Genomic DNA, 16213 nt, shown 5'->3' on the forward strand with positions numbered 1-16213 from the left:
AACTAATGGTTATGTTTGTTAATGTGATAACTTTAAATGTTGAGATGATATAAGACCACATTTGCTATAAATATTGTGATCAAATGTGTAATTTAAAGCTTTAAAAAGTGGATATAGGGTAATTGGACATGTCACTGTTTTAGGACATATTTTTTTTCAAGGCAATTGTTTTTAACAAGTGTTTGTTTTGTTATTTTCAACACGATTTGACATTATAGAATCAATTAATCTTCATTTAATTTTAATTAAGAACACATTATAATTTTTACTATGTATTACACGCTTTGAAAAAGACAAAAATACCCATAAAATGTTGAATTGTTTTAGGATTATATAAAACTATATGTATTTTGCAAAATGCATACAAACAAAATCATGCATTGCCTTTTTATCAACTTGAGTAATATTTTGAAAATGAAAATAAAATGTAGGTAATTCGGTTAGCATTTATATATTCCTTTTATGACTTCGGCTTCAACAGCCAGGGTTCAGCTCATGATAGCTATTTTTTCTTGTCTGGCTGCAATCAGACCAGTTTATAGTTTCTTAATTTGACTTTCAAAATATTAAATACTTCCAGACTTTGCCAATGTTTATCTTAAATCCTTCAAAGGTAAATTACCACTGTATAAACCGATATCTGCTCGAGTTCCATATTTCAAACATTCTTTTTGAAAAACTGCATAAACCAACATAAAAAAGAGAAGGAACGTGTATTATTTTACTTCATACTAATTTCTTTTAGCTTGATTGTGACGAAAGCTGATACTAAGCTTAATAGAATCACACTCGAGCCTGTTTCCTAGGTAGAAACTGATACTGGAGACCATTTTGAGAGGCCGTGAGAAAGCACACCTGATGGGGATCGAACCAACATTCTCTTGGGTGAGAGGCAGACACCTATACCACTAGACCACTCTTCTCACCCTTTGTAATCATGGATTTATGCAACAAACTCCCAAATAATCATCCCTCTGTTGTGTTGTAACAGTCTGTAAGAGGGGACACAAACAGGGGACGGGATGGCGCACATTGCAGCAGGCCGTATGATTCTGATGAGGCAGAACGACAACAAAAATGTCCCTACAGAGAAACTGGCCGTTCGCAAGCACAACATTCTGGCTCAGGAGGCAATGGCTAACTTCAAATACAAGCCTAATCCTGTTGACCCCCAAAATCCAGTTGTGAGTATGAGGTTTCACAAGACTTGTTTCTATTTCATTAGTGTTAATTTTTTCCAATATTTAATACATTTAAATATAACGAGAATATCAAACAGATTCAGGTCATTGTGGCTGTACAAAATCTTTTCTGATGGAAAATGTTATTTGATTTTGTCAAATAAATGTCAAGTTTAATTAATATGATGGGGAAATTGTAACAAACAGCTATCAAGAGTCTGTGACAGTCTTTTAAGCCATATTATAATTGAATTTGTTAGGTTCTCTAAGTTAGGTTTTTTTAGCTTCATCATTCTGTTTTTTATGGAAATAAATGTCTAGGTATTGTCATCATAAGCCTGTGTTTTGTGAGCAACTAGTCATGTCAATTTTTTTTAACCTTGGCTGTAGGCATTTGTATAACTTATTGGCCCATAGTTAAGGCTTTGAAAATGACGGAGCCCCACAAACATTTGTTGTGGCATGCATTTGTTGTTTTTGTTGAAAGAATTTCATTTTTGATGGCTCTGTTACTCGCTTGCTATTTACAGCAGCCTAGGAAGGGGCTTCGTCTGGAGAGTAATGGCGGCTACATTAACAAGATTCGCATGGATTCAGTCAGTGGCAAACCTAAGGAAGCCAAGAAAGTCCCTCTGGTTCGAACACACAGCAAGGTCTTCTTTAAACCAGCTGCAGGTACTACAACTATTAAATTTTAGTCCCTGAGTTGCTTTAATGGACATACAAAATATGTATTTCCTTTCTAAAATTGAACAAGTATTTCTAATTTTTTATACTTAGAATTGCACATTTTATGGTTTCATGGTTCCGGGGACATAATAATGCCTTCATACTACTTTAGCTGATTGAAAACATGTATTAAATCTAAAGAGCAGTGCAGGGATTTCAAATGTTAGGACTTATACCCTGAGCCTTACTGAACATTTTGCTATAATAATTTGTAATCATTATAATTTAGGGCCATTGCAGTGGTTATCTCTTTGTCACCTGTAAATAAAAATAGAAGCTGACAGTCCTTTTTATTTGTATCTAATTCTCTTGGCCTCTATTAAAGCAGAGTGCAAAAATTCATTGAGAATGGTTAATAGAAATGGTATGTCATACAATCACAGGTCGGAAGAAATCTGTCGCTGAGAAGAAGTTCACAGTTGATGTGCCAGATCATGTTGCTCACGGTAAGAAATGTCTGTTGAATTAACTTCACTGGTGTCAATAACTATTGATACAATGACGCTTTAACCTGATTATGACCACCCTCGATAATTACCTACTTTCTTTAACAAAATGCTTTTTGGCCCTGGTTATCATGTGACTTGTCAGTCTGTCTGACATTATATTTGTTGGCAGCTGCTTTAAATCAAGATTGCCTTGAACACACAGAAATTAAATATTTATACAATTTAGTGACTGAATAAAGCATCTGCAAGTTTGCGGCTTTGATTTTGGAGCCTGACATTAAACATGAATCAATTTGGTAAGTCAATTGTGTGGAGGGGTCCTCTCTCTTTATGTTTATTTTAGGACACCTATCCATGATCGGCTTCAGCTCCTTTGGTGGGTCATAGTGTACTGACAAAATGTTACCCTGGTTAGTCTCGGCTTCTTAAGTTCTTTAATGTGCGAAAGTGTATAGCACTGTCATAATTGGGACCCTCTTTAAATGTCCCTCCTCAGGAAGACAATTGTATTTTTAGTGGTGAAACTGGGGATTGAACCTCAGTGAGACCCCTGGGTTGATGTGTCAGTAGGGAATTGTGTCAATAGTATTGGTCAATGACTTAAATTTATACCCCTCTACTCACAGACATGTCCCCTATGGATGTGGATTCGCCGCTGGTGATGATTCGTAACAAGATGACGAAGAAGCCGATTCATGTTCAGGACATTGATGCCATGAATGATCCACTGAAGAGCTCCGTATATGCTCAGGACATCATTGAATATTTACAGGTACCTGACCTGCAGTAGTTTAAGCCTTTCACTTATTGACTCTTAGCAGAGTTTTGTTGCAATTAATGGCCGGCTGAACAGACATATGCTCAGGACATCATTGAGTATTTACCGGTACCTGACCTGCAGTAGTTTAAGCCTTTCACTTATTGACTCTTAGCAGAGTTTTGTTGCAATTAATGGCCGGCTGAACAGACATATGCTCAGGACATCATTGAGTATTTACCGGTACCTGACCTGCAGTAGTTTAAGCCTTTCACTTATTGACTCTTAGCAGAGTTTTGTTGCAATTAATGGCCGGCTGAACAGACATATGCTCAGGACATCATTGAGTATTTACCGGTACCTGACCCGCAGTAGTTTAAGATTGTCACTTATTGACTCTTAGCAGAGTTTTGTTGCTAACAATGGCAAGCTGAACAGATGGATACGCTTAGGACTTTTTTGAGTATTTTAAGTATACATCATGGGTAGCTTTGACTGTTTTCAGACTTCTACCATATCCATTAATTGTCACACTCTAACTTGAGGTCTTAGATTCATATAAATGAACAACTTTTATTTATGTCATAATTTGCATGACATGCCATATGCATCAATTATACAAAGGCATATTAGTGTTACTTAAGAAAAGAAATTAGCACCACTCTATATAAATAAAAGCAATATCTAAATGTTCTACTAGCCTGAAAACAGAAATCAGGATTTTGATTTAGGCTAGTGCCAATTTCAACCACTTTATTAATCCCATATTGAGTTATGCCCCTTTACAAACATGCAGATATATAACACATGAGGATTGGCATGTGTTGCAGCTAAGTCTAGGACAAGTAAAAATTGTGCTTCACCATTGTCTACATTTCACTATTAGTCGGGTCCGGACCGATAGATGTTCCAAGTTCTTAGAAGGCCTGAATATTACATGTGTGACTTTCAGGCGGTGGAACGTCGATCTATATTCCCGAGTAACTTCTTGCTGGAGAAGAATAGAGAAGTGACTCCGCATGTAAGGACTGTCCTCATGGACTGGCTCATCCAAGTACAGGTTTGTGAAATACTGTTGCTTTATGTATAGCTTAAGCTGGTGTTAGGTAGGGCTGTATTGAATAGCCAACTTAGATATAACTGTAACTTTATTTAGCTGTAAAAATAACTGGCCAATAGACTGTACTGAATCACAGAGGTATATCTCTAAGGACAAGTATTATATTGAATACCGCCCCTGGGATGGTTTTAAGTACTCCCAGTTCTGCTTTTGTAGAAATATGGTTTTTCATAACTTTGGATTTGCTTATGGCTTCATGCAAAATCTTAAACATTGGCTTAAGAGAGATTTTAACTTGAAACCAACTGAGAAGAACAGATGGCTGTTTGCCCCTTCGGCCATGCTCGTCTTACTGAGTGTTCACAGTGACTGCCATTGTAATGATTGATAAATAGGCTTATTTAAAACAAATAATTCTGTAACGTTTTATTGATCATACTGTTAAAGATTTCAAATATGAAAGCTCTAAAATGAAGTGTCTCACTCTTGTGTGGACTATTGTACCCCATCATACAGTTTAATGTACTTGATTTAGATATAGGTATCATTGAGTTATTAAGTGTTATAATGTTACAATTTCATGCAGAATCACCAGGAGTTGTCTCAGTTCACCTTGCACTTGTGTGCCAACCTGATTGACAAGTTCTTGGCAAAGCAGAGGGTGCTTCTCAACGTTGTCCAGCTAGTCGGAATCACCGCCCTGCTTCTTGCTGCTAAATACTATGAGAGGTTCCCCCCGGATGTAGGTGCTTTTGTTAATTTTATATCTTTGATAATAATTGTTCCTCAAATTTTACTGATAGTGTTTACTTGGCATTGTAATAATCTTTTTAAATAGGCATTCCTTCTCTCTTAATGATAAAGGTCTTACTCTGAGGACAGCCATCATTTTTCTGGAGCATCATCTCATTTGGATTAATACAATGAGCCAATTGTTCAGAACTATGTTTATGTAAACAGTGAGGTAAACAGCAACTGTTCAATGAAAACCAGGTTATTAAAATTGGTATGTCGCTAGGTGGGAAGATGGCCTGGCGTCAAACATTGGTTTCCTTCCACAAAATTTGAATTAATGGATAGCAATGAAAATTGGTGTGTAGGTAGATTTTGTTAAGAGCTATCGTATAATTGCTTTTGAGGAGGATGGGGTCATGGTCAAGGTCACTGTTACTAAAAATTGCCTATATTAAAAACTTAGTTTTGTTGCATTGCCGCGTTTCTAGTTTAAATGTGAAATAGTTGGTGATATGCTTATACATTGTACGGTATATTTAAATAAAACAAGTACAGTTATCTCATATCTTGTTAAAAATACTGCAGATCACAAATGTATCCATTAAAATGCTATAACAGAAAAGATTTGAAAGTTAATGCCGTAATGATGACATTGTCATTTTAATAAAGTTCTGATCATTGGGCCCAATGTGTCCCTGGTTGAGATTAAACCTTCAATCTATTTAAGTAAGAGGCACACAGCTACATCATGTCAACTTCATATCACCAAACTTTAAATGTTTGAGTTGAATATTGTTGCCCTTTGTTCACCAGATTGTGGACCTGTGTCGGCTGACAGATGACACATATGTTCCAGACCAGGTGTTAAAGATGGAGCGCTGTATGTTGCGTAAACTGGACTTTGACCTGAACATGCCTGGCCCCATCGTATTTGTGGAGAGGTTTCTCATGGTCAATGACTGCGAGAATAAACATCTGGTAAGTGGACATTCTTTGTTTGAAATGTTGTTCATTGAATATATAACACCTAAATTTCCAGCAAACAAACTCACCAATCAACTTTCATAAAGAATTATTCTGAATGATCTTGAATTGCACTTAATAGACTTGTGGTCATATTTTGCTTAACAACTATTTATTTCAATAGACTGTAGTGACGTTCTTACTACTTTTCAAAAGTATTTCTAATATTGGTTAATCTTTTATACTTCTTGTCAACATTGTACTACTACTAGAAACTGGTTAAAATTACAAATTTGAAATACAAAACTGTTTTAACTTGGAAATTAATTGCCAGCCTATTTAAAATGGCATATATCTTTTAATTGTACACAAATCATATGTTTTTGTTTTGATCATTTAAGTCAAATGAGTTGAACGTTAAAATGCATTAAAAATAAAAGGATTTTTTTTGCATCTATTAAGTGTAAACATATATTGCACCCTTTTAACCCTTATTGCATTTACTCCTAGATTAATATTTATTTCTTTGATTCACAGATTGAGAGCATGTCTGTATTTCTACTTGACCTAACATTGACCGAGCTGAGCTACGTCCATTTCTGCCCTTCCATGCTGGCTGCCAGCGCAATCTATGTTGCTCGAGGGCTTCTGGCCTGCGCAGAACTGTGGAACCCATCCTTTGTTCACTACACCAAGTATACTGAGAAGGATCTCGATGAGTGTGTGCGCATGATCCGCAAATCCCTCAGCAAGCTTGGCAAATCCAAGTTTCAGGTAATCAGTTTATCAGTGGTGTACTTGAGCAAAATGTATTTGTAATCCTCTATTTGAACAATAATTTATGCTCTGTATTTAAGGAATCTGGGGTGGTATTCATGAAACATCTTATGTCATTTCCTAACTTAGATCATTTTCCAAAGTTAAGTATCTTACTGGTCGTTTGATATAATATCTATTAATACTATCTGAAATACTTTATATCTTCATTGATGTCATTAAAGCAACTGTGCACCAGATGACCAATTTGCAAGAAAAAAAGAAAATTGTCGAAAACTGACATAAGCTTGGTATTTATGTGTACAATGCATTGAAACTTACTAACTGAAGTACCAGATAGTTTACAATTTATTTAAGTTTAGCAGTTATTTCGTATTTTTCCATTAAAAAAGTTTACTGGGTATGTCTACCTAGTAGAATTCATTCCTTATGCGTGATTGGCTAGTCGATGTTATCATGTGACATTACCAAGTTAGGTATATAGCTTAAATAAACCACTCGTTTAGGCGACACGTGTTCGAACCCGGTCTCGGACACAATTTATTTTTTCATTTTGGTACTTTTTTTACAATTATGATATCAAAGCGTAACACATTCTATTAAAGAATTGTCCTGAGATTCATTACAGAAAAAAACTTTTTTTGGTGCCAATCTGGTGTACAGTCCCTTTGCTCTACAATCATGCGAAGTTGGGATTCATGGATTTTAATATTGTTTGATAGGGTTTTATGTGTATGGAAAGCAATGTAAAAATATACAGAAACTAATATTACAAAGGAGCTTTTATTGCCTTGAAAGATTGGCAAAATAGCTCATTCTTCGTTAACTTTGATTTCAGTTGAAATCAAGAAGGAAAATACTAACTTCTATAACTTTATCTGTAACGAGTTTTCAGCCAGAGGCACAATAAAACCTGTTTGCACACTGGATGCCTTATATGAATCAGCAATTAGCAGTGAAGTAATGGAGGCTATTCGTTGCCAAAAGTCCAGACGTGTACTTCACACAATGTGCTTCTTAATCGTACTAAATATCTCTTACATTTGTCAATGTAGACATGCTATTTGTTGTTTCTATTCGTCAGTTTTTCCGTATTGATTTGTCATTTGTCATTATAGTCGTCAAAATGTATATTTGTCATATCGACCCTGTATAAACTCACTAAAACATAGATCGTATAACTTGCCTTTAACAAGATGATGATGTAATTTAGAAAGCCGAATCATGCATATGTAAAACTGCAATCCTACAGTTGACACTCGCATTCGTAAAATGAACATTTGCAGTCCAACAAGTCCAGGTTTACAAAAGTCAATTGACAAGTTCAGAATTACAAGGATAGACGATTTCGCCTATAGCTTATATGGTAAATGTCACCGGAAGAAACGAAGGTGAATGGGCGGAGCTAATGAATCAGATCGTTTATTTCCCTCGAATCAAGAAAGGGAGATAACATCTTTGCCTTCCGCCTGTAAATTCCCCGTTGTAAGTCTGAGTACTCTCTCTTTATTTCACAATAAAAACTAAAATTAACTTCATCTTTTATTTTATTTTGACGATCAATGTTCCTAAATGGGTTATAAATCACCATATTATTTAGTCAATTGCAGTTGGGTGTATCTGAGCTGGGCTCACGGACCCAGATTTATACTGCCACTGTCAGTTGTTTTTTTACAGTTGTTTTTTTACTTATATACCCAAGCAAGCAAAAATTGTCCATTTATTGTATTTACAAGTGGACCATGGGCGGGTCGTTCAGTGGGGGGGGGGAGCTGTAGGGCCTGTGTCCCCCCCCCCAGTTGGCCCGCAAGTAAACTTAAAGGTTATTTTTTGTCAATATTTCTCAGAAAAAAATACTTAATTACGCCATAATGCACCAATTCAGACTAAAAATATTTAAAATATTCTAGGGGGAGTACCCCTAAACCCCACTTCCCACATTTTAAACATATTGATGTCATGCCCACTCGAGGGATCATGTCCAAAAAGTTGTACCCCTAACTAACACCCCTCTAACGCAAGTCCCTGTTCAAAACCTACTCCAGCAAACCCACGAAACTTTTGATGGACATCATAATGATATCCACCTAGTTTTGTCTGATGTTATACATTTACTATCTTAATAAGCATGTATGGTGTAAACGTGTAATTTCAATACATCATTAAAACAAAATATCCATGTGGATGGAAGAACAGCCCTCCAACCCACTTGTGTCCCCCAGTTATGAATTACGGGATCTGCCACTGTGAACCATAACAATCAAGTGGGGGATTTCAAGAACATGAAAAAATAGATATCGTGAGTCTTAGATTAGAAAAACAAATGTGCGATTTTTCCCCTCCAAAAGGGCTAGGTCCGCTTCACCTAATTGTGAAAAAAAGCCCTGACTGTTGAGTGTGGGTAGGGTATAAAAGGTAGCAGCAAGTAATAATTGTTTATTAGCAATAAATTGACTTCATCATTAAAATACTTTATTAATTACCTATAAAATAATATTCGTTACAGTATAATGTACGAGTTATATGAAGTTGTAATCTAAGTGTATTTTATCCATACAGTTCCAGCTACCAGGTAAGAAACCTCTGGGGCATCTTAGTGAATAATTTCAACTTAATGAAATTTTAGATTTTTATCTTCGTAAATTTTAAATTATCTAATATTACTTGCAATCTTAAACATTGCAAAAAGGCAAGAAAGTGTCCTCTAATGGTCGAATTTGAAATAGTGTTTATAGTAATTTAAAGCTGCACTCTCACAGATTGACAGTTTTGACAACCTTTTTTTTGTCCCAGACTCGGCTGATTTTGGCAGCAATGCTTTCTATACAAATAATAAGATTACTCACACTAAAACAGATTTAAATTGTTTGGAAAACTGCCGACATTTTTCATTTTTTCTTAAAACGTTTACTGTAGTATCACTTTTAGCCATAAAACATCAATTTGCGAACGTAAAACTGAAAAACTGTATCTGATCTTTTGTCAGCAGTCTTATACAACTGGTATTCAGACATTTACGCAAAAATTGGCTAATTCCAAAATAAAAATAGTTGTCAACACGGTCAATCTGTGAGAGTACAGCTTTAAAAGAAAAATAAGACAATGGGACTTTTCATTCTTGAAGTATAATTTAATGCTAATGACTTACATTTTGTTGTGTTTGAGTCAAGTATCATTTTGCATACATCTCATTTCATGTCATATGTGCGTATTAATTACTATTATATAGACAAAAACATGTTGTTATATCATATATTATTTTATTCGACATGAAATAATTTATAATCCATCCTGTTTCCAAATCATAGTCCATAATGTCATAATATAGATGATTCGTAATGTCCATAATAAGGTTCCCAATGTCTATGGTCCAAAATATCCATAATTGGTTTAAATAGAGGCGAGTGATAGCGGAAATTTCCGTAAGACGTAAGGAGGAGTTAAGACATGGTTAAGGCGGAGTTAAGACATGGTTAAGTGGAGCTATCTATAAATAAAATTAAATTCATCTCGTAAACATGTTCAACTGCAAATGAAAAGTCACCACCATACAATGTACTTTGTAGAACTACGAACTGAAATCTGTCTTCTACACACCGCAATGTAAAACTCGGCATGAGACTTTCACAGAATGACGTCTGTTGAATAGATGCAACGTGAATAAAACTCCAATTGGTACAATGAAAAATGAAAATGTGCAGTGTAAAATGTAAAATGTGTACAATCGATGAGTTGGCGGTTGTAAAATGTAAATTGGTAAATCATCAATGTTACAAACCTAAAATAATATCCATAATTGGTTTAAATAGAGGCGAGTGATAGCGGAAATTTCCGTAAGACGTAAGGAGGAGTTAAGACATGGTTAAGGCGGAGTTAAGACATGGTTAGGTGGAGCTATCTATAAATAAAATTAAATTCATCTCGTAAACATGTTCAACTGCAAATGAAAAGTCACCACCATACAATGTACTTTGTAGAACTACGAACTGAAATCTGTCTTCTACACACCGCAATGTAAAACTCGGCATGAGACTTTCACAGAATGACGTCTGTTGAATAGATGCAACGTGAATAAAACTCCAATTGGTACAATGAAAAATGAAAATGTGCAGTGTAAAATGTAAAATGTGTACAATCGATGAGTTGGCGGTTGTAAAATGTAAATTGGTAAATCATCAATGTTACAAACCTAAAATACACACATACACGTCTGGACTTTTGGCAACGAATAGCGTCCAAAGTGAAGCACAAGTTTTTAAACAGTGCTTTGAGCTTTGTTACACCGTTGAGATTCTTAAAGCTAAGAAATTCTTGAATCTAAGAACTGCTTTATTTATTGCCTGGTACATAAATGTATAGAATTAATATCTTCCCTTGTTCCTTGTTATGGAGATACAGATTTCTTAATACTAAACAAATGCCCTATTCATCTCTTGGTTACATTTTTGTATACCAAAAATATTCATAATAAATCGTGGATTTAATGATTTGTAAAAAAATGATAGTTTGCATTGTCATACATTTCTATTCATAATAGTGATTGTTGACTATAATTGCTATCTAATTGGTCAATTCAGGGAGCAAGGACAAAGTTTGCCCACCACAGTTACCATGGCATCAGTAAGCACCACTCCGTCCTGACGGCGATCAACCTGTGGCCAGAGGAGGAGAATGATGTGTTTGAATGCGAGGGCACACTTGTGTAAATAGACATTGGGTCCCACAAGTTTGTCAGTGAGAAAAATGGCATTCATTGGACATTTGTGGTTCTCTTTTGGGTTTGAAAGACTTCCAACCCATTTTCATTTTCTTGATAAGCTTCTGTGACAAAGGTTACCATTATTGGGTCACTTTTTGGCTTAGCCGTTGAAGGATTGGCAACCAAAGACCTTATGAATATTGTGTGAGAAAAATTCCCTTCCTTCGGACTATTTGGGCTAAGGTGTTGAAGGATATGCAACCCATTACCTTTGGAACACAGTGTGAAAAAGATAACCTCCCTTTATACAACCTGCAATGGATTATCAAAAGAAAACATGATATTTTTACAAGCATCTTGAGTGTAAGAAGTTATTTCCCTTGAGCATCTTAAGGGAGAAGGGTAACCTCCCTTGGTTGTTTTTGACAAAGTGCATCCCTTTGGTTATTTTACACAAAATAGTACTATTATTTATGTTAACTTTGTTAAATAGTACAGACATAAGTGCTGATTTGTCTGCTTAATTCATACCAATGATGGTGCTGATGTTTTCTTGGATATTGAATCATGCTGAATTTGTTTTGCCATTTGTACAAAATGGTGATTTTGTTTTCATTATGATACATGTAGAATTATGGTTTTCTGCATTTATGTCTCAATTGTTTTTCATTTTGAATCATTTTCTCCTGGAATGATATATGTTATATTCATGGGATACTTATTTATTATTATGAAGCGAAAGGAGAAGTGAAATTTAATCAATTGAAGTAACTTGTGATACTTTTTACATTTTGTGTGGTGTTTTTTTTGAAATTGTGAATATATGTATTCATTAAGAATGCTTGATATATCTGCAAGCAAAATATACTGCAAAATATATTGTCCATATTCTGCTTAGAGCAATAAGAGCCATTATTTCCATGTAGGATGTATTTTAGTACGTAATGGCAAGTGGATTTTGATATCATTTGCCTAGCAAATTCAATCCACTTCCGTCGAATACTATATTATTTTTGAGAATTGAATATATTTTGGTATTATATACTAATGCTGGTACATCATTCTTATTTACAGTTGTAATTGTTTAATCCCTGGACAAAGTCTTTCAATATTTATTAGTTTCAGAAGTATTTTCGTAGCCTTGTTGTCATTAGTGAAGTAAACAGAAACTTTAATATTTTATTTAAAAAATTATAATATTTGTATGTGTATCAAATCTTGAAACTCTGCCTACCTAAAAGTAATGGTCAAGTGTTGCCCTTTATATCTCATTGTACTCTTGTATAGTTGTTTTTTTGACAGAGTGTTTATGTACATAGAAATTGTACAGTCGTGTTTGATGTATTTATTTATTTGAAATTATTTGCCTCACTTGTACGTCTTTCATGTTTGTCTTTGTCAATTTGTCTTCCTACATTTTCATTGGTCTATTATTGATGACTGTGAATTTATAGTTATTATGTACATGTTGTATTTGTATATAGATATATCCATGCAATAAGAATATCTTTTTCGGAAGTAATTGTTGTATTCGTCTGGTCACGTTCATTTATATTTTGTGAGCAAAATTTCAATTCAATTTGTAACAATTCTTTTTTTTTAAATTGGTATGTATCTATGCAAAAAGAATATCTTTTTCCAAAGTAATCCTTGTATTCTTCTGGTCACGTTTATGTCTATTTCAATTAAATTTGTAACACTGACATGGTATTGAACTGAAAATCTTCATCTTTTGATATGTTGTATGTACATTGACAAGATCACCCTGTTGTATATTTGTATATATGCATGTTAATTGTGTATTCCAGTTATGTTCATTTCCAACATTTGCAATCTAGTGCTTCCTTTTGAAAAAGTGCAATTTTTCCATGTTTGTGTTTCTGTTTGTCTTTACACTTATTTTCATATACATGTACACACCTATTGTGTTCATTTGATACTGGTAATAAATAGTTTCTAATTTTGGTTATGTATTTGCATATTTTATATTTTATTTAAAGGAAAAAATGTCAACAACCTTTATAACTGCTTAAATAATTGAAAGATTTCAAAGCATCAAGGCACAAATGTTCACCTCATAAATCCCAGATGCAGAGCTCCAGCCACCATCCTTTAAGTTCACACTGAAAGGTCAAAGGGTCAGGTAGCAATTTGTTTGTCTGTCTGTGTCATTACTTCTTAACTGATAAAAAAGATTTAAACACAGTATTGTGCAAATTTTACCACAGCCTGCATGTTCCAGCTTATAATCACCTTCAAGGACAATGTATATGTAACGTAGTTTCAAAGGTAATATGTTAAGTTCACAAAGGTAAGCTGTTGTCATGGGTCACTGTCATCAGTCATTGTCCACATTTTCCTTCAAATGACGAATCCTCCTAAACCACTTGGTCAATTTCAACCCAACGTCACAGAAATGATTCTATTGATTGCCATGGCATCAGAAAGGAAACACTTTAAAAAGATTCTGCCCAGAAACCTTTAAACTAATTTAGAAACAATTTTGCAGAAATATCTTATCAATTTCCTTCGAACCATGTTGGTTAATTAAAAAAAATGGCTGCCAGTGGACAAGACTAGGTTTCACTCTGGATTTTTTTTGAAACTTCAGAAACAGCTGACCCAAATTCAAAACAAATAAACAGAAATGTTCTTCATGTGACCCTTGGCTAAATTCCCTTCAAGTCCGGTTGCTTGGTAAAAAAACCCATGGTTGGTAGATATGTCTTGAGGTCCTTGACCAACTTTCATCAAATCATCTTAATTCCATAGCAATCATCACTTTATCAACATTTGATCTCCATAGCAACAAGTAACTTCCTTGGCAACATTTCTTTTGCAAGTTATAGACCTATATGTTAACAACCATTGGCCTACATAGCAATCATCAATTTTTTTAGCAACAAGAGTTTTTCTTAGCTCGAATGACTACCTCGACAATTGCTTGCTTCCCTATTTACCATCAGATTCCTTAGCAACCATGGACCTTCCTAACAATTTCTACCCAATGACTTCCATGGCAACTGATATTCTTATAAGCAATAACTTGCATCCATTGTTTTTACAGGTATATTGGGCAAAATGTTGAGCCTGTTGAAAGAGCCATTGACCCAGACATAATGCTCTTAAAATGCAATTGCAATACAGAACAACATGAGTTGAACAATACATGCAAGGATCATTTCAACCTTTGACCTTGACCTTTGAGGTCAACCTTTAACCTTTAAGTGTGACCTTGACCTTTGAGGTGCAGACCTTGGTAATGCATGTCGTCTTTATCTGCCGAACCTTCATGGCAAGATTTTTAAAAATCTTAAAATGCATGGTCAAAATACAGCCCTGACAAGAATCAGCTCAACTTTTTACCTTAAACCTTGACGTTTGAGGAACAGACCTAGGTCGTGTGCGCAACAAACTGCCTCATCATCATGAAGCTTCATGGCATGTGTTTTGAAAATCCTATGATGCATGGTCAAAATACATCAAGTTCAGTTCAGAAAGATTCTGGTACGCAAACTTAAAGTAAATTCTAAGTCGAAAAAGGGGCATAATTTTGTCAAAATGCTTGATAGAGTTACCTCCTCCTGTGTACAGGTTGGGGGTATGATGGTGAACAAGCGTGCAAAGTTTCAAAGCCAAATGTCAATGGACTTTGAAAATATTTGAGGTGGTACGCAAACTTTAACGTAAATTCTATGTAAAAAAGGGGCATAAATCTGTTAAAATGCTTGTTAGTTACCTCCTCCTGTGTACAGGTTGGGGGCAGGATTGTGAACAAGTGTGCAAAGTTTCAAAGCCAGATGTCAATGGACTTTGAAAATATTTGAGGTGGTACGCAAACTTTAACGTAAATTCTAAGTCGAAAAAGGGGCATACCGTAAATGACTGGGTATTAGACGCCTTTTTTTCCCTCAGATTTCGATGCAAAAAAATGCCTGCGTATAATACCCAGTAACAATTTTTTTAACTTTTTTTCTGAGGTTGATTTCAAGTCTAGAGTTTGTTTAGATTTATGTAGAAAGGGATGTTACTCGGGTCACATCAATCGAGTATATATGAGTTAAAACGGCAGTTGAAGATCGGGATACGGTATATCGTAAAACGTTTATAATTTAAACAAAAATATGTTTCGATTAAAGTTATTCAATATTATTTTGAATAATAAATTGAATTGAACAATAATTAAACTTGCATATATAAAAAGCCGAAAATGCCAGACGATTTGGCATCTTTTCTATGCGTCTTTTAACCAAAAACATAGATTATTAGTTTTTTCTTGGACTTTTCAGATTTTTTCCCTGCGTCTAATACCCCCTATCGTCTTATACCCAGTCATTTACGGTAAATCTGTTAAAATTCTTGATAGAGTTACCACCTCCTGTGTACAGGCTGGGGGCATGATGGTGAACAAGTGTGCAAAGTTTCAAAGCCAGATGTCAATGGACTTTGAAAATATTTGAGGTGGTATGCAAACTTTAACGTAAATTCTAAGTAGAAAAAGGGGCATAGTTTTGTCAAAATGCTTGATAGAGTTACCTCCTCCTGTGTATAGGTTGGGGGCATGATGGTGAACAAGTGGGCAAAGTTTCAAATACATATTTCAATGGACTTTGAAAATATTTGAGGTGGTAAAATTTTTTTTAACATAAGTGGTTACGCCGACGCTCGGGTGACTAGTATAGCTCTCCTTATTCTTTGAATAGTCGAGCTAAAAACTACTTTTACTCCACAAATGATGTAAACGATTTCAAAACCACCAGGGATAAATCCTTGTATGTTAGCTAACAATATCCTAAAATGTACATTACATTTTGCTTTCCTTCCAAAAAGGGGAAAATACAAAACCATGAAGGATGCTTAGGT

The 16213-nt window shown here is 34.9% G+C and overlaps 1 protein-coding gene across 1 annotated transcript; it reads left to right on the forward strand.

Annotated features, from left to right (window-relative positions):
• Positions 1 to 1022: 1022 nt before the first annotated feature.
• Positions 1023 to 11357, forward strand: LOC128237619 (uncharacterized). Its single transcript, XM_052953207.1, has 9 exons — positions 1023 to 1184; positions 1712 to 1856; positions 2294 to 2356; positions 2986 to 3131; positions 4069 to 4176; positions 4763 to 4918; positions 5725 to 5889; positions 6412 to 6648; positions 11229 to 11357. Exons 1-9 carry the CDS (start codon positions 1023 to 1025, stop codon positions 11355 to 11357), a joined length of 1311 nt encoding a protein of 436 aa, XP_052809167.1.
• Positions 11358 to 16213: the final 4856 nt, after the last annotated feature.

The sequence above is a fragment of the Mya arenaria genome, chromosome 6, assembly GCF_026914265.1.
Source record: "Mya arenaria isolate MELC-2E11 chromosome 6, ASM2691426v1".
NCBI lineage: Eukaryota > Metazoa > Mollusca > Bivalvia > Myida > Myidae > Mya > Mya arenaria.